The sequence below is a fragment of the Pseudophryne corroboree genome, chromosome 9 (genome assembly GCF_028390025.1).
Source record: "Pseudophryne corroboree isolate aPseCor3 chromosome 9, aPseCor3.hap2, whole genome shotgun sequence".
NCBI classification, from domain to species: domain Eukaryota; kingdom Metazoa; phylum Chordata; class Amphibia; order Anura; family Myobatrachidae; genus Pseudophryne; species Pseudophryne corroboree.
The window spans coordinates 35,164,643-35,184,650 of record NC_086452.1 but is presented as its reverse complement, the minus strand read 5'-3'; the positions used below and the strand labels follow the sequence as shown (position 1 = coordinate 35,184,650).

The window sequence follows — 20,008 nt, the reverse complement described above, 5'->3', positions numbered from 1 at the left end:
TAACAGCGGCCGCAGGGGCACTGCAGCCTTCTCCTCCAAAACCAGGACATTTGGGTGTCCCGAACACAATTGTCGGGACAGATGGACAAAAACCAGTATGATCTCGGGACGTATAGCATCCACATGCCTGTCATGTTTCCCCAACCCTGGCTTCTAGTCTGCGTCCTTCCTAGTGAGCAGTTTAATGCTCTGCATTGTTCTACAGATGGAGCCCTGCTCATCTATCCCTTTAATAGGATTACGTGAGCCAGGGCAGTCAGACTTAATCTCCTGCTGTATTGTTCTCTCTGTATTGTATTGCAGCAGAGAACAATAGATGAAAGGCTTCTGCTAATAAGCCTTGGTGCACCTAGGTGCAGCAGAGAAGCCTAGATGAGCGAGACTCCATCTGTAGAGTTATGTTTTATTGTGTATATGTCCCGTACAGTGCTGCATATACTTTGTCGCGCCTTAGATACTGTATAAAGGAAAATAATGAATAATAATTTGAAGTTGGGTATACCCAACTACTTTTATATACTTCCAGCCAGGAGGTCCCAGATGGGAGGCAGAGCAAATCGTCTCCCCCTCCCGTATTGTGCCATGCCATGATTTAAACGTCCTACACACCGGGCCACGGCAGAAATTTGGACGATGAACGATCTGAATTATAATCGTTATAGACCATATTGTTTTGCGTTGCAAAACGACGGGAAACCAACGATGAACGACCGCGGGGACGTGCATCGATCATCATTGGTGCCTACACACTAAACGATATGAACGATGTATCGTTCATTTCGGAGCAATATTGTTCATATCGCCCGTCACCGTCACCCAGTGTGTAGGGCGCTTTACAGACGCAGGGGAAGGGGGTCATAATGATGCAATACACTGCAGACCTCGTCTACTCTGTGGGGTAGTGTGAGAGAGCTCCCCAAGATTCGGGAATCTCCTTGACATTACAGAACAGTAGGCAAGTATGCTTTTAGATCTGTAGGCGACAGCCCGGGGGGAAACTTCTATTTACAGGAGCCCGCAGGGAGCAGCAGGTGATACCTGGAGAGTTGCAGAGACTTGCAGAACGAATGATGGCCCAGAGGCCAAACGTAGATCGTCAGGAGGCTTCCTGTTAGATGCATCATGTGTAAGATATGGGAGCAGCCTTGCTCAGCTTGTCACATAAGTGTCATGTGGATGTCAGACAATGGAAGGTGAAACACAGAACACGCTAATTAGATTTATAGCTTATGAATGAAGAGATCATCAGTGATTGTTCTGTAAATGTATGTTGTTGTTGACGTAACCAGGGAAGCGCCTTCTTCTTGCTCTGCCTGAGGCGGTAACTGATGCCTCCTTCACCACTGACATAAATCTCCGCAGACGTCTCCATTGCAGGCATGTCACAGTTGTAGCAAGAAATGTAGCAATTTTCAAATTCCATACATTTTACCATTGGCCTAAATCTGCATTCGGCGAGCCGCTTCTCAGTTTGCCTTTTGTAAGCAGACGACTACTGTTGGGCTAAAATGCTTTTTTTGTTGTATCAGATATACTGTAGCGTTTCTTTGTATTTACTAAAGGTCACGCCGGCGTTGGCTCTCTCGTGTTAAGCCTATGTAACAAGGACATCCCTGGATGTCGGAAGGTACCCCCGGTGACATTGGGGGTAATTCAGACCTGATCGCTCGCTAGCTGTTTTTTGCACTGCTGCGATCAGATAGTCGCCGCCCACCGGGGAGTGTATTTTAGCTGTGCAAGTGTGCAATCGCATGTGTAGCCCAGCGATACAAAAAAACTTTGTGCAGTTTGAGTTGCCCAGGACTTACTCAGCCGCTGCGATCACTTTAGCCTGTCCGGGACCGGAATTGACGTCAGACACCCGCATTTTTCCAACCACTCCCTGAAAACGGTCAGTTGACACCCACAAGCGCCTTCTTCCTGTCAATCTCCTTGCGATCGGCTGTGCGAATGGATTCTTCGTAAAACCCATCGCACAGCAACGATCCGCTTTGTACCCGTGCGACGCGCCTGCGCATTGCGGTGCATACGCAGTTCTGACCTGATCGCAGTGCTGCAAAAAATGCTAGCGAGCGGTCAGGTCTGAATTAACCCCACTGTTTTCACGGATCAGGGAGAAAGGAGATTTTCTGTCACTGATAAGCAGCGATACAAATCTACGTTATCAGCGCTTAATAAATAGGCTCAAATCTGTTACTCAAGCAAACACCCGAAAACATGATTATCTGCTTCAAAAGGCCTGTCCACATAACTAATATCTAATATACAGTGTAAGATCCTTGAATACATCTGCCGCCCTTAGGGGTCTATTCAGGGGCGGATTGGGAACAAAAGTGGCCCTGGAAAAATTTGCACTAGTGGCCCCACATGGGCAGCACCAGAGGTGTAAGGTCTAGCCATAGGCCATGGCAGCAGCACCCTCCCCCCCAAGACTTTCCAGATAGTGGGCATGTCCAGCATCAAGGGGGAAGTTAAAAGGAAATAAAATTAAATATTATGAGCACATTATATGATACACCTTCAGAATTTAGGAAACTATATCATTCTTTAGAAATATATATTTTCTTGCTTATTACACCAACCGTATCCCAATCACTATTCACTCAATCTTATATGTCAGCCAAGCAGGCAGACAGAGCATACACTAGATCATCTGCAATCACAGGATAAGTGGCAAAGTCATTTTCATATATGCAAATTACTTTGCATCTTATTCATTATGTCTATAAAAAGGACCACATGTCCTCAAACACGGGCGCGTCGGCCCACCGGAAATCTTCCCTGTAAACGTAACATTTAGAATTTGCATACTATAAAATTATACAGAGCAGCTGATTGGTTGCTATGGGCAACTTCTCCACTGGCACACTTCTCAAATCTTTTCACTGCCTCATGAATAGACCCCTTACTTTTCCTAATTCTAGTGGGTGAAGATGTGTCAGAATTTCACCTCTTTGGAGAGATGCTGCGTTCCAGTGACACAACACTTGCGTTCCACATTTACCGTTCTGAGGAATAACGTCTTCATATAAATTTGTGATTTACACATTTTGTGTAGTTCTTAGGGCTGTGACCACCACATTGTCCTCTCCCTCTACTCCGTTGTCTGGTTACGTTAGAACAAGGCAGAATATTGCAGCGCGGTTTTGCTATAAATTATTGCAAATGCGATAATTCGGTATCCTATTAGCGGTGATACGTTATCAGCTATAAGTCTCCATAGGGTTTATAGCGAATTTCTCTTCACCATCTCTGAGCAGGTGATAAGTAGTGCAAAATCCCTGTTTTATGGTAAAAATGTCGGGATTTGGCTCAGAAGCCCTGGGACAACCCCATAGGACAGGCCCGATAAACGGAAGCGCGCATGCTGGGATACCCCAAATTTTTGGGAGACAACTGCGATAACATTAGCCGTGATTGTGGAATGCATTATCGTGGCTAATTGGATACCCCCCTTAGAGCAAAATCCTACTGGAAAAAAATATGTAAAATTTCACAAAAAGGAGCTAAATACTTTATGGAGTATTTTTTGCTAATTGCTGTTATGTTCAGTGTACTTGGCATGCACAGGAAGGTGAGACCCGTGTGGGAGAAAGGGGCAGCAGTAGAGCACTCTCCACTAAGGAATTAGGGGCCCATGTAACTTGAAATATTTGCAGCATATTGCCCCAAAAACACAATTTTTCAGGGGATAGATGCAAATGTTTAGACTCACCCAAATGTATGAAGGAGTGACCACAGCAGACATCTCCGCTATCCGCCTGTTCCCTCTATATCCCGACCGCAGTCGCAGCGCCCATTTCTGGTGGCGAAGCGTTGATGTCAGACTTACCAAGCTCGCATTGCAAAGTATTCCAGAGATTGACCCCTGCAGCTGATGTGCTGCTGTATCCTGTGAGCTACACTTCGCGGAAATCATCGGGAGACGGCTAGCGGACTGCACATGGGCCCTCATTCCGCCGCCCTCTGGGAGTGTATCTAAGTAGAAGTGCGAATGAAAGGTTAGCAGAATAGTGCTGATTTTTTTTCAAGCAGTTTCAGAGTAGCTGCAGACCTACTCCTTCCTTGCGATCACTTCAGTCTGTTTAGTTCCTGCTTTGACGTCACAAACACGCCCTGCGTTCGGTCAGCCACTCCCCCGTTTCCCCAGGCACGCCTGCGTTTTAACCTGACATGCCTGCGTTTTTTAGCACACTTCCTGAAAACGGTCAGTTACCTCCCAGAAACGCCCCTTTCCTGTCAATCACTCACCGATCAACAGAGCGTCAGAAAAGCGTCGCTAGACCTGGTGTAAAACGGCATAGTTTTGTGTGAAAGTACGTCGCGCACTGCGGCCCATACGCATGCGCAGTTTTGCCATTTTTTTACCTGATCGCTGCGCTGCGAAAATCGGCAGTGAGCGAACAACTTGGAATGAGGGTCATGGAGCCTAATTCAGACCTGATCCCTGCTGTGCGTCGTCACACAGCAGCCGATCAGGTCTGAACTGCACAGTTCTGCCGGCGCATGCCAGACAGCCAATGGCCATCTCAGCCCAGTGATCACCTCTGCCTGATTGATAGGCAGAGGCGGTTGCTGAGCGGGAAGAGGCGGGCCAGTGGTGTTTGGCTGCCGTTTTGGGGGCGCGGTCCGGTCCGGGCAGGCGCTGCGACCCGGAACTACGCTGGTAGGGAGCTACTCGTCAAGTACAAAAGCATTGCCGCTGTGCGATGCTTTTGTACCTCTGCGGGGGGAGGTAGGGACAGACATGCGGGGCAGACTAGCCCTGTGCTGGGCGTCCCCCCGCATGTCTGTGTGACTGATCATAGATGTACTGAATTTAGCACATCTACGATCAGGTCTGAATTAGGCCCGATGTTCAGTTTTTGATCCAGGAGTGAACACATCACAGGAAAGGGCCCATTCATACAGTACCTGCAAGCAGAATAATTTTGGTTTCTAATATCGCCCAGATCGTACTGCAAATGCAGTTATTGGTACAGAGTGTTCCTATAAGACAATCTATTATTTCTGTGTGTTGTGTCTGTGTATTGTGTCTCTGTCTTTTCTATATCCCATATTATATTGCACTAAATTGATGTCTTGGATAGAAATATAAGTAGCACTAGTTGTAAATGCTATATTTTCAGTGTCACAGGGATAGAAAACTAGTTATTATGTCACTGAGCGGTGTGCTGAATATTGTGCGAGAGACTGCATATAGCACAGAAGACGCAGAGGAAAATCACACGGAGAATCTTATTGTTACTTATCTCAGCGGAGATTAACCCTACGGCTGCCTGCTGCATGGCGAAGGCAACATATTCCGTAAATAGAATAACACAGGTTTCCGTGTTACCTTGCGGCGATAAGGCTGGAATTCTATAGCCCCTTATCGCAGGGATAAAAAATATCAATTATCATTACAATGTATTAATAATGTATGTACAGTATGCCAGCTGGTGCTGGCTGGCATTGAGGCTCAATTTAGTCTCGTGAGATACCCATGCGCAATCTTGCGCATTCATTTATCCACATGCCGTAGAACGTAAAACTCTGATTTGAGCTTTCAGTTCCACTAATACAAATAATAAAAATGATGATGATGATAAAATATATTTGAATATATTTATTTTTAATGCCATTCCCATGTGAAAAAAATGCTTTATTTAAATACTAAATCATTTTTCATTCATTTATTTCCGCATCCTGAAATTGTGATAGTAAATTACCCACGAAATCTACTACTGTATTTGCAGTTCCACAGCAGGAAGAGAGCTGCAGGGTGTTTCTCACCACATTGCAATCACTTGAAGACAACTGTGTGAAAGTAAAGTGTCTCCGCCCACTCTGATGTCATCATCTTATCTTTATATCCACATGAATGTAACAGGACAGATGTTATCACATTTCTACATGTAACAAGCAATGTACCAGCACAATGTATACTTTCTTTTATATTCTCTGCTAACCTGTTGTTTAGCCTGTTTGGGCGTCTCGTTTACTTTAGAGGCGTTTCTTGTCCTTTCACCTACTGGCGTTACTCTGCCGCTGACGTCCATCCCATCCTCACTAACACCAGTTCTGTCTGCCCATCTCTCTCTGCTATCCCTGCCTCTCCTCTGTCTCTCTGCTATTCCTGCCTCTCCTCTGTCTCTCTGCTATTCCTGCCTCTCCTCTGTCTCTCTGCTATCCCTGCCTCTCCTGTGTGTGGCTCTTTGCTATTCCTGCCTCTCCTCTGTCTCTCTGCTATTCCTGCCTCTCCTCTGTCTCTCTGCTATCCCTGCCTCTCCTCTGTCTCTCTGCTATCCCTGCCTCTTTTGTGTGTGGCTCTCTGCTATTCCTGCCTCTCCTCTGTCTCTCTGCTATTCCTGCCTCCCCTCTGTCTCTCTGCTATTCCTGCCTCTCCTCTGTCTCTCTGCTATCTCTGCCTCTTTTGTGTGTGGCTCTCACCTATCCCTGCCTCTCCTCTGTCTCTCTGCTATTCCTGCCTCTCCTCTGTCTCTCTGCTATTCCTGCCTCTCCTCTGTCTCTCTACTATCCCTGCCTCTTTTGTGTGTGGCTCTCTGCTATCCCTGCCTCTCCTCTGTCTCTCTGCTATTCCTGCCTCTCCTCTGTCTCTCGTGTGTGTGTGTTTCTCTGCTATCCTTGCCTCTCCTGTGTTTCTCGCTGCTATCCCTTCCTCTCCCGTGTTTCTCGCTGCTATTCCTTCCTCTCCCATGTGTCTCTGCTATCCCTGCCTCTCCCATGTGTCTCTCTGCTATCCCTGCCTCTCCCATGTGTCTCTCTGCTATCCCTGCCTCTCCCGTGTGTCTCTCTGCTATCCCTGCCTCTCCTGTGTGTCTCTCTGCGATCCCTGCCTCTCCCGTGTGTCTCTCTGCTATCCCTGCCTCTCCCATGTGTCTCTCTGCTATCCCTGCCTCTCCCGTGTGTCTCTCTGCTATCCCTGCCTCTCCTGTGTGTCTCTCTGCTATCCCTGCCTCTCCCGTGTGTCTCTCTGCTATCCCTGCCTCTCCCATGTGTCTCTCTGCTATCCCTGCCTCTCCCATGTGTCTCTCTACTATCCCTGCCTCTCCCATGTGTCTCTCTGCTATCCCTGCCTCTCCCATGTGTCTCTCTGCTATCCCTGCCTCTCCCGTGTGTCTCTCTGCTATCCCTGCCTCTCCTGTGTGTTTCTCTGGTATCCTTCCCTCGTGTGTGTGTGTGTGTGTGTGTGTGTGTGTGTGTGTGTGTGTGTGTGTGTGTGTGTGTGTGATAACCCACTAGTATTAGGTATGCCAATCTGCAGTCACTGTGTATAGTACATCACCCTTACCTTGCCCCGGCTGGTCATGGGTTCAGGCACAGTTACCAGAGGGTCCCCTGAAGAATCAGGTCTTTAACTACAAGTACATTGTGGGTGTGGACTACAGGTGTCGGTGCAGCGCATAAAGAATTGGGCGCCAGGCCATCTCAGATAAACAGCATAAAGTTTATTTAAACATCAAACAGGGAGATTGCAGGGATAACTTGTGAACACTCCTCCAGCACAAAGCATAAGTTACAGTGGATCACACATCAGGGCACCTCCTCCAGCGCATCGCTTAGTCGCAGCGGCATATACATGGCAAACAGCATTACGTACCAGAGCATTCTGTGACCAGTAGTGCTACACATCAGGTTGCCGTCTCTCTCCCTCTCTTACTTAGCGAGGATTCTTTTCCTTGGGGGCGCTTACTCACGCCGCGTGGCTTTCCGCCCACTTCACCCAGATACCTCTCGAGATACTTTTCCATGGGGGCGCTTACTCACGCCGTGTGGCTTCCGACCACTTCACCCAGATACCTCTTGAGACTCACACCATTAGCACACTTTTCTCCTGGCATCACCCTTTCGCTGGATTCTGCATACTGCTGCTCTCACACTGCGATGTCTCCCTCTGTCATCAAGTGCTTTGCTGTGGCTGGCATCACTCCCCACCTAAACATGTGGGGAGCCCTCACTGGGGCTACATCTTTCTGGCTAATCCACCTCACTGTCTGCTCACTCTCCTCACTGACTGTCCACTCTCCAGGCTGCTGCAGGACAACCTTTTTATAACCCTGCATTCCCAGGTACACATTCTATCTGGGATTTCCCGCTCTCAGTTTCCCGCTCTGAGTCTGCAAATGAGTGAGTCATGCCCTTTGCATTTTGCAGACTAATCTGTATAGCTATGAGCTGTGCTGTTAAGTCCTTCTGTGCTGCAAGCCGTAGGCTGCTGGCACAGTGCTATGCAACTCCAGCAAACATTTTACTTTTATTAAAGTCATGCTGGCACCTGTAGTGCCACAGTTGATTTGGGCTGCAGTTTCAGGGTATCACATGTGTGTGTGTGTGTGTCTCTCCTATCCCTGCCTCTCGTGTGTGTGTGTGTGTGTGTGTGTGTGTGTGTGTGTGTGTGTCTGCTATCCCTGCCTTTCCTGTGTGTGTGTCTCTGCTATCCCTGCCTCTCCTGTGTGTAACTCTCTGCTATCCCTGCTCTCGTGTGTGTGTGTGTGTGTGTGTGTGTGTGTGTCTCTTTGCTATTCCTGCCTCTCCTCTGTCTCTCTGCTATCCCTGCTCTCGTGTGTGTGTCTCTCTGCTATCCCTGCCTCACCTCTGTCTCTTTGCTATCCCTGCGTCTCGTGTGTGTGTGTGTGTGTGTGTGTCTCTGCTATCCCTGCCTCTCCTGTGTGTGTGTCTCTCTGCTATCCCTGCCTCTCCTCTGTCTCTCTGCTATCCCTACCTCGTGTGTGTGTGTGTGTGTGTGTGTGTGTGTGTGTGTCTCTCATATCCCTGCCTCTCCTGTGTGTGTCTCTGCTATCTCTCTGCTATCCCTGCCTCTCGTGTGTGTGTGTGTGTGTATGTGTGTGTGTCTCTGCTATCCCTGCCTCTCCTGTGTGTATCTCTCTGCTATCCCTGTCTCTCCTGTGTGCCTCTCTCTGCTATCCCTGTCTCTCCTCTGTCTCTCTGCTATCCCTGTCTCTCCCGTGTTTCTCTCTACTATCCCTGCCTCTCCTCTGTCTCTCTGCTATCCCTGTCTCTCCTGTGTGTCTCTCTGCTATCCCTACCTCGTGTGTGTGTGTCTCTGCTATCCCTGCCTCTCCTGTGTGTGTCTCTGCTATCCCTGCTCTCGTGTGTGTGTGTGTGTGTGTGTGTGTGTGTGCCTCTGCTATCCCTGCCTCTCCTCTGTCTCTCTGCTATCCCTGCCCCTCCTGTGTGTATCTCTTTGCTATCCCTGCCTCTCCTCTGTGTGTGTCTCTGCTATCCCTGCCCCTCCTGTGTGTGTGTCTCTGCTATCCCTGCCTCTCCCGTGTGTGTGTCTCTGCTATCCCTACATCTCGTGTGTGTGTGTGTGTGTGTGTGTGTCTCTGCTATCCCTGCCTCTCCTGTGTGTGTCTCTGCTATCCCTGCCTCTCCTGTGTGTGTCTCTGCTATCCCTGCTCTCGTGTGTGTGTGTGTGTGTGTGTGTGTGTGTGTGTGTGTGTGTGTGTGTGTGTGCCTCTGCTATCCCTGCCTCTCCTCTGTCTCTCTGCTATCCCTGCCCCTCCTGTGTGTATCTCTTTGCTATCCCTGCCCCTCCTGTGTGTGTGTCTCTGCTATCCCTGCCTCTCCCGTGTGTGTGTCTCTGCTATCCCTGCATCTCCTGTGTGTGTGTGTGTGTGTGTGTGTGTGTCTCTGCTATCCCTGCCTCTCCTGTGTGTGTCTCTGCTATCCCTACCTCTCCTGTGTGTGTGTGTGTCTCTGCTATCCCTGCCTGTCCTGTGTGTGTGTGTGTGTGTGTGTGTGTGTGTGTGTGTGTGTCTGCTATCCCTGCCTCTCCTGTGTGTCTCTCTCTGCTATCCCTGTCTCTCCTCTGTCTCTCTGCTATCCCTGTCTCTCCCGTGTTTCTCTCTACTATCCCTGCCTCTCCTCTGTCTCTCTGCTATCCCTGTCTCTCCTGTGTGTCTCTCTGCTATCCCTACCTCGTGTGTGTGTGTCTCTGCTATCCCTGCCTCTCCTGTGTGTAACTATCTGCTATCCCTGCCTCTCCTGTGTGTGTCTCTGCTATCCCTGCTCTCGTGTGTGTGTGTGTGTGTGTGTGTGTGTGTGTGTGTGTGCCTCTGCTATCCCTGCCTCTCCTCTGTCTCTCTGCTATCCCTGCCCCTCCTGTGTGTATCTCTTTGCTATTCCTGCCTCTCCTGTGTGTGTCTCTGCTATCCCTGCCCCTCCTGTGTGTGTGTCTCTGCTATCCCTGCCTCTCCCGTGTGTGTGTCTCTGCTATCCCTGCATCTCGTGTGTGTGTGTGTGTGTGTGTGTGTCTCTGCTATCCCTGCCTCTCCTGTGTGTGTCTCTGCTATCCCTGCCTCTCCTGTGTGTGTGTCTCTGCTATCCCTGCCTCTCCTGTGTGTGTGTCTCTGCTATCCCTGCCTCTCCGGTGTGTGTGTCTCTGCTATCCCTGCATCTCCTGTGTGTGTGTGTGTGTGTGTGTCTCTGCTATCCCTGCCTCTCCTCTGTCTCTCTGCTATCCCTGCCCCTCCTGTGTGTATCTCTTTGCTATCCCTGCCTCTTGTGTGTGTGTGCGTGTGTGTCTCTGCTATCCCTGCCTCTCGTGTGTGTGTGTGTGTGTGTGTGTGTGTCTCTGCTATCCCTGCCTCTCACGTGTGTGTGTGTGTGTGTCTCTGCTATCCCTGCCTCTCCTGTGTGTGTGTGTCTCTGCTATCCCTGCCTCTCCTGTGTGTATCTCTCTGCTATCCCTGCCTCTCCGGTGTGTGTGTCTCTGCTATCCCTGCCTCTCCTGTGTGTGTGTCTCTGCTATCCCTGCCCCTCCTGTGTGTGTGTCTCTGCTATCCCTGCCTCTCCTGTGTGTGTGTCTCTGCTATCCCTGCCTCTCCTGTGTGTGTATCTCTTTGCTATCCCTGTCTCTCCCGTGTGTGTGTCTCTGCTATCCCTGCCTCTCCTGTGTGTGTGTCTCTGCTATCCCTGCCTCTCCTGTGTGTGTGTCTCTGCTATCCCTGCCTCTCCTGTGTGTGTGTCTCTGCTATCCCTGTCTCTCCTGTGTCTCTCTCTGCTATCCCTGTCTCTCCCGTGTCTCTCTCTGCTATCCCTGTCTCTCCTGTGTCTCTCTCTACTATCCCTGCTCTCGTGTGTGTGTGTCTCTCTGCTATCCCTGCCTCTCCTCTGTCTCTCTGCTATCCCTACCTCGTGTGTGTGTGTGTGTGTGTGTGTCTGCTATCCCTGCCTCTCCTGTGTGTCTCTCTCTGCTATCCCTGTCTCTCCTCTGTCTCTCTGCTATCCCTGTCTCTCCCGTGTTTCTCTCTACTATCCCTGCCTCTCCTCTGTCTCTCTGCTATCCCTGTCTCTCCTGTGTGTCTCTCTGCTATCCCTACCTCGTGTGTGTGTGTCTCTGCTATCCCTGCCTCTCCTGTGTGTAACTATCTGCTATCCCTGCTCTCGTGTGTGTGTGTGTGTGTGTGTGTGTGTGTCTCTGCTATCCCTGCCTCTCCTCTGTCTCTCTGCTATCCCTGCCCCTCCTGTGTGTATCTCTTTGCTATCCCTGCCTCTCCTGTGTGTGTCTCTGCTATCCCTGCCCCTCCTGTGTGTGTGTCTCTGCTATCCCTGCCTCTCCCGTGTGTGTGTGTCTCTGCTATCCCTGCCTCTCCTGTGTGTGTGTCTCTGCTATCCCTGCCTCTCCTGTGTGTGTGTCTCTGCTATCCCTGCCTCTCCTGTGTGTGTGTCTCTGCTATCCCTGCCTCTCCTGTGTGTGTGTCTCTGCTATCCCTGCCTCTCCTGTGTGTGTGTCTCTGCTATCCCTGCCTCTCCTGTGTGTGTGTGTCTCTGCTATCCCTGCATCTCCTGTGTGTGTGTGTGTGTGTGTGTGTGTATGTGTGTCTCTGCTATCCCTGCCTCTCCTCTGTCTCTCTGCTATCCCTGCCCCTCCTGTGTGTATCTCTTTGCTATCCCTGCCTCTCCTGTGTGTGTGTCTCTGCTATCCCTGCCTCTCACGTGTGTGTGTGTGTGTGTGTGTGTGTGTCTCTGCTATCCCTGCCTCTCCTGTGTGTGTGTGTCTCTGCTATCCCTGCCTCTCCCATGTGTCTCTCTGCTATCCCTGCCTCTCCCATGTGTCTCTCTGCTATCCCTGCCTCTCCGGTGTGTGTGTCTCTGCTATCCCTGCCTCTCCTGTGTGTGTGTCTCTGCTATCCCTGCCCCTCCTGTGTGTATCTCTTTGCTATCCCTGCCTCTCCCGTGTGTATCTCTCTATCCCTGCCCCTCCTGTGTGTGTGTCTCTGCTATCCCTGCCCCTCCTGTGTGTATCTCTTTGCTATCCCTGCCTCTCCCGTGTGTGTGTCTCTGCTATCCCTGCCTCTCCCGTGTCTCTCTCTGCTATCCCTGTCTCTCCTGTGTCTCTCTCTGCTATCCCTGTCTCTCCCGTGTCTCTCTCTGCTATCCCTGCCTCTCCCTTGTTTCTCTCTGCTATTCCTGCCTCTCCCGTGTTTCTCTCTACTATCCCTGCCTCTCCTCTGTCTCTGCGCTATCCCTGCCTATCTCCTGTATGTGTGTCTCTTTCTGCTATCCCTGCCTCTCCTCTGTCTCTCTGCTATCCCTGTCTCTCCTGTGTGTCTCTCTGCTATCCCTACCTCTCGTGTGTTTTTGTGTCTCTCTCCTATCCCTGCCTTTCCTGTGTGTGTGTGTGTGTGTGTGTGTGTGTGTGTGTGTGTGTGTGTCTTATCCCTGCCTCTCCTGTGTGTGTGTGTCTCTGCTATCCCTGCCTTTCCTGTGTGTGTGTCTCTTATCCCTGCCTCTCCTGCGTGTGTGTCTCTGCTATCCATGCCTCTCCTGTGTGTGTGTCTCTGCTATCCCTGCCTGTCGTGTGTGTGTGTGTGTGTGTGTGTGTGTGTGTGTGTATCTGCTATCCCTGCCTGTCCTGTGTGTGTGTCTCTGGTATCCCTGCCTCTCCTGTGTGTGTATCTGCTATCCCTGCCTGTCCTGTGTGTGTGTCTCTGGTATCCCTGCCTCTCCTGTGTGTGTCTCTGCTATCCCTACCTCTTCTGTGTGTGTGTCTCTTATCCCTGCCTCTCCTGTGTGTGTCTCTGCTATCCCTACCTCTCCTGTGTGTGTGTGTCTCTGCTATCCCTACCTCTCCTGTGTGTGTGTGTGTCTCTGCTATCCCTGCCTGTCCTGTGTGTGTGTGTGTGTGTGTGTGTGTGTGTGTGTGTCTGCTATCCCTGCCTGTCCTGTGTGTGTCTCTGCTATCCCTGCCTCTCCTGTGTGTCTCTGCTATCCCTGCCTCTCCTGTGTGTATCTCTCTGCTATCCCTGCCCCTCGTGTGTGTGTGTGTGTGTGTGTGTGTGTGTATGTGTGTGTGTCTCTGCTATCCCTGCCTCTCCTGTGTGTGTCTCTGCTATCCCTACCTCTCCTTTGTGTGTGTGTCTCTGCTATCCCTGCCTCTCCTGTATGTGTGTCTCTGCTATCCCTGCCTCTCCTGTATGTGTGTCTCTGCTATCCCTGCCTCTCCTGTATGTGTGTCTCTGCTATCCCTGCCTCTCCTGTGTGTGTGTCTCTGCTATCCCTGCCTGTCCTGTGTGTGTGTCTCTGCTATCCCTGCCTCTCCTGTGTGTGTGTCTCTGCTATCCCTGCCTCTCCTGTGTGTGTGTCTCTGCTATCCCTGCCTCTCTGTCTTCCTCTGCCATCCCTGCCTATCTCCTGTCTCTCTGCCATCCTTGTCTGCTTCCAAATATTCCTCGGGGTGTCTCCACACAGCGCACACATCACTGCACAGAGACCCTGACATGTCAGTGCACACAAAGACATGTCACTGTCAGGTCTCTACAGAACCTAGAAAGGTGACGTTATAGCTGCGTTAACTCTCAATAATCGTAAATGTAAAAAATAGAGACACCCTCTTGTGTGGCGCTGTATAAATATGGAACACCTTTACCAATCACACTTACGCTGCAGAGGTAGCTCTTTCTAATAATGATTTGGTTAAATGGAAGATACAACCTACAGATGTCCAGGAAAACATGTCGGTGTATATAGGGGGTCATTCCGAGTTGATCGCTCGCTAGCTAGTTTTAGCAGCCGTGCAAACACTATGCCGCCGCCCACTGGGGAGTGTATTTTAGCTTAGGAGAAGTGCGAACGCATGTGCAGCCGAGCTCTGCAAAAACAGTTTGTGCAGTTTCAGAGTAGCTCTGAACCTACTCAGCGCTTGCGATCACTTCAGCCCATTCGTGTCCGGATTTGACGTCATACACCCGCCCAGCGAACGCCCAGCCACGCCTGCGTTTTTACAAACACTCCCTGAAAACGGTCAGTTGACACCCAGTAACGCCCTTTTCCTGTCAATCTTCTTGCTCCCGTCCGTGCGAAGAAAAACTTCGCTAGAACCTGTGCACAACCACAACGGACTTTGTACCCGTACGACGCGCGTGCGCATTGCGGCCCTTATGCATGCGCATAAATGGAATTTTTTCACCTGATCGCTGCGCTGCGAAAATCGGCAGCGAGCGATCAACTCGGAATGACCCCCATAGTACTGTGCACACCCCACCTAGGAGATACAGTATACATATATATCATACTATACCGACAGTCCGCAGTTTTATTTTATCACCAATAGTCCCAGTTATCCCAGTGCTGGGGTCATAAATGTGTCCCACTTTCTAGGTATTACCTGTAAGACAGAACCCTATGGGGCAGATTTACTAAGCCTTGGAGAGTGATAAAGTGGAAAGAGATAAAGTGCCAGCCAATCAGCTCCTCTGACTGCTGTGTTACAGGCTGTTTTTGAAAAATGACCGCTAGGAGCTCATTGGCCTGTACTTTATCTCTCTCCACTTTATCACTCTACAAGGTTTAGTACATCTCCCTATAGATTGTAAGCTTGCGAGCAGGGCCTTCCTACCTCTGTCTGTCTGTTTTTACCCAGTTTTGTTCTACTACTGTTGTTCTAATTGTAAAGCGCAACGGAATATGCTGCGCTTTATAAGAAACTGTTAATAAATAAATAAATAAATAAATGTGCCCTCATATCTCCTACAAATCGTTATCTCTTTTTGTCAAACTCTCTCGGAGGTTGCAAAATATAGCTGCGACATACACCGAAACAGGTTCACAGCTCGCCTCTCAGCATGTCATACTGTATGATGGCAGAGGGAGTAGACAGAGCTCTGGGGGAGGCTCCAAAGGCTCTCTGCTCACTACCTCATGTGACTGGTTGTCATGGTAACCACATAATAATTATGCAAACACTAATAGCGCCTAAAGAAATGATAAAGAACACTGTGGCATGCTATAATGTCTTCTATTATTGAAATACATCTATTTTTTTTGCATGGGTTTGGTAATATCCCGGATTGCCCTTTGGGTTTGTTTGTTGCCTTCCCACCAAGGGCCAGTGAATGCAGTACTGAATAAGGAAATCCTCCCCAGGGAGGGCCACACACACTCTGTTGGAAGATATGACACTTCTCTAGGTGTAACCCTGTTTGTCATATATTACGCATATTTTTAATGACTTCTATTTTAAGTGCTGTAAAACCATCATAAAAAAAATAATCACAACTATAGTAGAAGATCAAATAAAACATTATTCCCATTGCAATATAGAACAGTTTAAAAGGTAGAGTCACATTTTTTAAGACAGAGAAGGAAAGAAAAAGAAAAGGACAAAAAAAAAGGAAGAAAGGAAAGGACAGAAAAAAAAGAAAAGAAGAAAGAAAGGAAAGAAAGAAAGAAAGGAAAGAAAGAAAGAAAGAAAGAAAGAAAAAGAAAAGGACAGAAAAAATGAAAGAAAGAAAGAAAGAGAAAAAGGAAAGAAAGTAAGAAAAAGAAGTAAAGAGAAAGAAAGTTCTCAATGCAACGGTTAGGCAAACCAGCATTACAAATCTTTTTGCACTTTTCTTTGGGTTCATTGCGGCACCATCCCAGGAACCGCTGCAACACACATGTAACATACAATTACGAGGATTGTGCAAAGCCTCCCAATAGCCGGAAGCACATGTCACTTAGGGCTAAGCAGATGTTTTCTTGAGGTCAGTGGATTTCCTCACAAACCTAAACCGAGAAGTAGAATAATATACAAGGCTGAGTTCCGCAGTAATAAATAATACTCTATTCAGAAAAAAATAAATATTAAACAAAAGGTTATTTTCTATTAACCCTGTAGAGACCGGGGATGTTGAGGATGATGAGAGTGATAGAACTACCCAGGAGCCAGCTGTGTGGGCACTTAAGTACATCCAGAAATTTGTGCTGCCGCAACAACTGCCCATGTCCTTGCATGGCATTTTTCAGTCATGTGGGGAGGGGGTGGTGTTATGTCACCCCCCTCCCCCTAATCATTTGAAACACTTGCGTCCCTTGCCTGGCACTGAATGGGTTACACCCCAGCCCTTAGCACTACAGGCATTTGGAAATTGTTGCGGTAGCAGAAGTGTACAGTTGCGCTCCCATTGCAGCTGCATCGGTGCTTATGAGTTTTGTCACTCAGGAAATATGATCCCATGTGTTAGGTGTTGCTGAGTTCTCATTCAATAGGTTAAACAATGTAGAACTAGTCAAACAGGACGCGCGGCAGCTCCTGACATGATGTGAAGAGTAGAAAGAAAATGAAATTTCACTGGATTAATCTCAGTCATGTGGACTTTGGCAGAGATGACCTCAAAACGTGTTTTGTTCTTTACTTATAAGGCTTGTACCTGGAAAAAGAAACAAAGGCTCTGTCAGAAAACACAAACTCGGAGTTCTTCATAAACTTCTTAGCCAGTCAACGGAAAAGGATTTATGCAGAACAGATTTAAGCCGGAGCTCGGAATCCTTCTGCCTCGGATAAGTAAAAGTAAACAAGTATCTCACTTTCCCTCCGCCTGGTGCTCGCAGGACAACCGCCGGCTTCAATGTGGTTTTCCAGCTCGGGGGGACTGGAGAAGTGATTACACAGGGCAGCCGCAGCCCCTGCCAGGGACGACCCAGCCTGAGCCGGCGACACGAGTGCCCAGCGCCAGACATGCTGACTGTTAAGGAATTCCCAAGTCGCCGACACTCGTGGATCTGGTACGTTACTAGCACCGTGCATTGCTGCAGGGAAAGGTGCAAGGGACCAGATGTAACCTCTATGGGGGGGGGGGGGTCTGGGCTGAGCTGTGCAGGTGTCACACTACAGTCATGTCTTATACGTTTTGCAATGTACAATTGTGAGTGTGTGTGTGTGTGTGTGTGTGTGTGTATCTATCTATCTACAGATATCTATATAGATGTATAAAAATAAATAACACACACACTATCATCATGGATGTCTGTCCAATCTCCGTCAGGCACCGTGGCATCCGGGACATGTGGTTTGCAAGTTGCAAAACTTGTATGGTTATTTATGTGTTTACGTTTCTGTGGGTGTGTGTGTGTGTGTGTGTGTGTGTGTATGTGTGTATATATATATATGTATATATATATATATATATATATATATATATCATTTATACACACTGCGTGTTAATATATGTATATATAATTTTAATTGGCTGTTCCTTCACCGCCATGCGCAGAGGGAGGAGCAGGAGTGCGCCCCCTCTGCCAACAGCTCCCGCTGCAGCAACATAAAATAAATATAGGTCATCCTACCCTCTTCAGCTGGGGGTAAATATTGCTGCTGCCGGGAAAGCCGTCTGTGGCCAGGGGGTGACCCTATTTCAGTAATGACTGCGTCTGTTGGTACGGTCACTACTAGGTCTTTATGCTAATGGTGCAGCCAATGGGCTTCCTACTGAGACGCCCACCAGCTGCAGCACTAATCTGTCGTTGAACGCCACAACTACGCTCCATCGGACATTGCACCAGCAGCATGGCGGCCGGTGCCACTGACCACAAGTTCGCCTCTTGATTGCGACCGCCCACAGCTACCACCCAGAAACGCAGATCTGAGTGTAATTACCATATGCATCAAACTGGTAACCATCAGGACCTAAGCACAGACTGAAAGCATCCGCCGCCTGCGTTCGTTAAGATGCCGTCCCTGCGTCCACCATCTCTAAGCAGGCCCCCTGTCTTGTCTTGAAAACTTTGATTTCTTGATACATATACAACTTTACCTTTGTAAAATCCAGAGTTTCACCTCTCCCTATATTCGCTGCTCTATCTACTTGTCTATCTATCTATATATCTATGTATCTATGTTGCAGGGAGGGATCTGTTTGGATCCATCTCTGGGGGAATTGCAAAGAGAAGCCCATAGTCTTCTATTGGGTGACACCAGCTACCCGTTGGGACCATGCTCCTGAATGTATCCTATTCTGGAGTTTAGTACATATGGGAAATGCGTCCAAATTCCAAAAATATCAGATTTTTCGCAGCATTTTCCCTTTAGTGCACCCCGCACAAAGAGGAAGACAATGGCCTTCATTCCGAGTTGTTCGCTCGCTAGCTGCTTTTAGCAGCATTGCACACGCTAGGCCGCCGCCCTCTGGGAGTGTATCTTAGCAGAATAGCGTCGAAAGATTAGCAGAACTGCTACTAAATATTTTCATGCAGTTTCTGAGTAGCTCCAGACCTACTCCTAGATTGCGATCATCTAAGTCCGTTTAGTTCCTGGTTTGACGTCACAAACACGCCCTGCGTTCTGCCAGCCACTCCCCCGTTTCTCCAGCCACTCCCGCGTTTTTCCCTGACACGCCTGCGTTTTTTAGCACACTCCCGGAAAACGCTCAGTTACCTCCCAGAAACACCCACTTCCTGTCAATCATTTACCGACCAGCAGTGCGACTGAAAAGCGTCGTACGAACACCAGCAAAACTGCTAAGTTTTTAGTTAAATAACTTAGTGAATGCACGTTGCGTACCTTGCGCATGCGCATTTAGCAGTAAATCGCAGCATAGCGAAAATCTGCAACGAGCGAACAACTCGGAATGACCCCCAATGTGTGCACATAAATTGTCTCTGCAGTGTTTTGGTGATCTGTGAAGTTGTCACTTTGTGCGTGTAGTGAAGGGACACCTATTTGTGCTCACTTGTCATTTCATTGTATCAGACAAGTCACTGCGTGTGTGGACAGGTCATGCATTATAATTAGAGTGCTTTATTTTTCCGGCTGTGCAAAGAAGGTTGTGTAGAGTTCAGGACAGTCTGTCTTCTTCTCCAAAGATATATGTAGGTCTGCTTGGGTGCATATACCTCACCTGAAGGATTTTAAATGGGTTTAATATGTATTTGTATTGTGTGAGGTTTTAACTATTATAAGGTGTGTTGCTTTCCTATTGTAACCGCAGGCACACAAGACTAAACAAAACGAGCGCCGAATCCGCCACTGATTTCTGCAGCTGCTGCAGCTCAACAGGTGTCAAGCTACGCTTGGGCCCTTCACCTCTGTTTGACTCGTTCTGCATCTGGTCGTCCATATCTGCAATAGTCCCCGTGCTGTCAGCTGAAATTCTCCATTGACAGCAGCGACGGTTGCCAAAATTTGCTGTGCCCATGTGGACACAGTGACAATAGGGTCAGCTGATCGTGGGATTCAGTCCAGATGGGATTATGGATTAGGCAACCCAGGCCCAGACTATGCTAACCTGTATATACAGTGTGCGTGGGTTTTTTAAATTTATTTTTACAAATGGAAGTAGTAGGAGCCCCAAACTAATATATTGCCTGGCGTTCCATGGGGGTCTTTATTAAGCTCGGATTGCGTATACTGAGAACAGCGCAGCCGCTTCATAGCACATAGGAGAAATGTTTTAGTCTTGTTCTTGTTTTATCAGTTTTATCCAGCTTGCAGCGTGGTCCTGCTCCTGACGCCACTGCCTGTGTTGTGACATGTGTGTTACTGACAAATGTGCTAACGATATCCGTGGTTTGATCGTGTACACTCCGTGACATAGATTAGCAACTTGTGCTGTGATACAGACACAGATTATTGTAGTAACCAGCGTTATGGGACATAATGTACCTCGGAAGCAGCTGATTGACAGAGACAAAAATATGAGATGTGAACGATTAACCAGTTAGTTCCTCTTTTGCTTGTACAAATGTGAGAATCCCCAATATTGCTGGTGTAAGAGAA

The 20,008-nt window shown here is 48.6% G+C and overlaps 1 protein-coding gene across 4 annotated transcripts in view; it reads left to right on the top strand.

Moving 5' to 3' along the window:
- The window catches only part of PDE4B (phosphodiesterase 4B), a 726,366-nt gene that overhangs the window by 404,481 nt on the left and 301,877 nt on the right, over nucleotides 1-20,008 (top strand). Inside the window, exon 1 of one of the 4 annotated variants that reach the window (XM_063939163.1) lies at nucleotides 16,935-17,016. The exons of the other annotated variants lie outside the window; for them this stretch is intronic. Coding sequence (XP_063795233.1) covers nucleotides 16,970-17,016 — 47 coding nt within the window. The 5' untranslated portion in view covers nucleotides 16,935-16,969. Of the gene's footprint in view, nucleotides 1-16,934; nucleotides 17,017-20,008 lie in introns of those variants that run through there. 4 annotated transcript variants of the gene reach the window in all.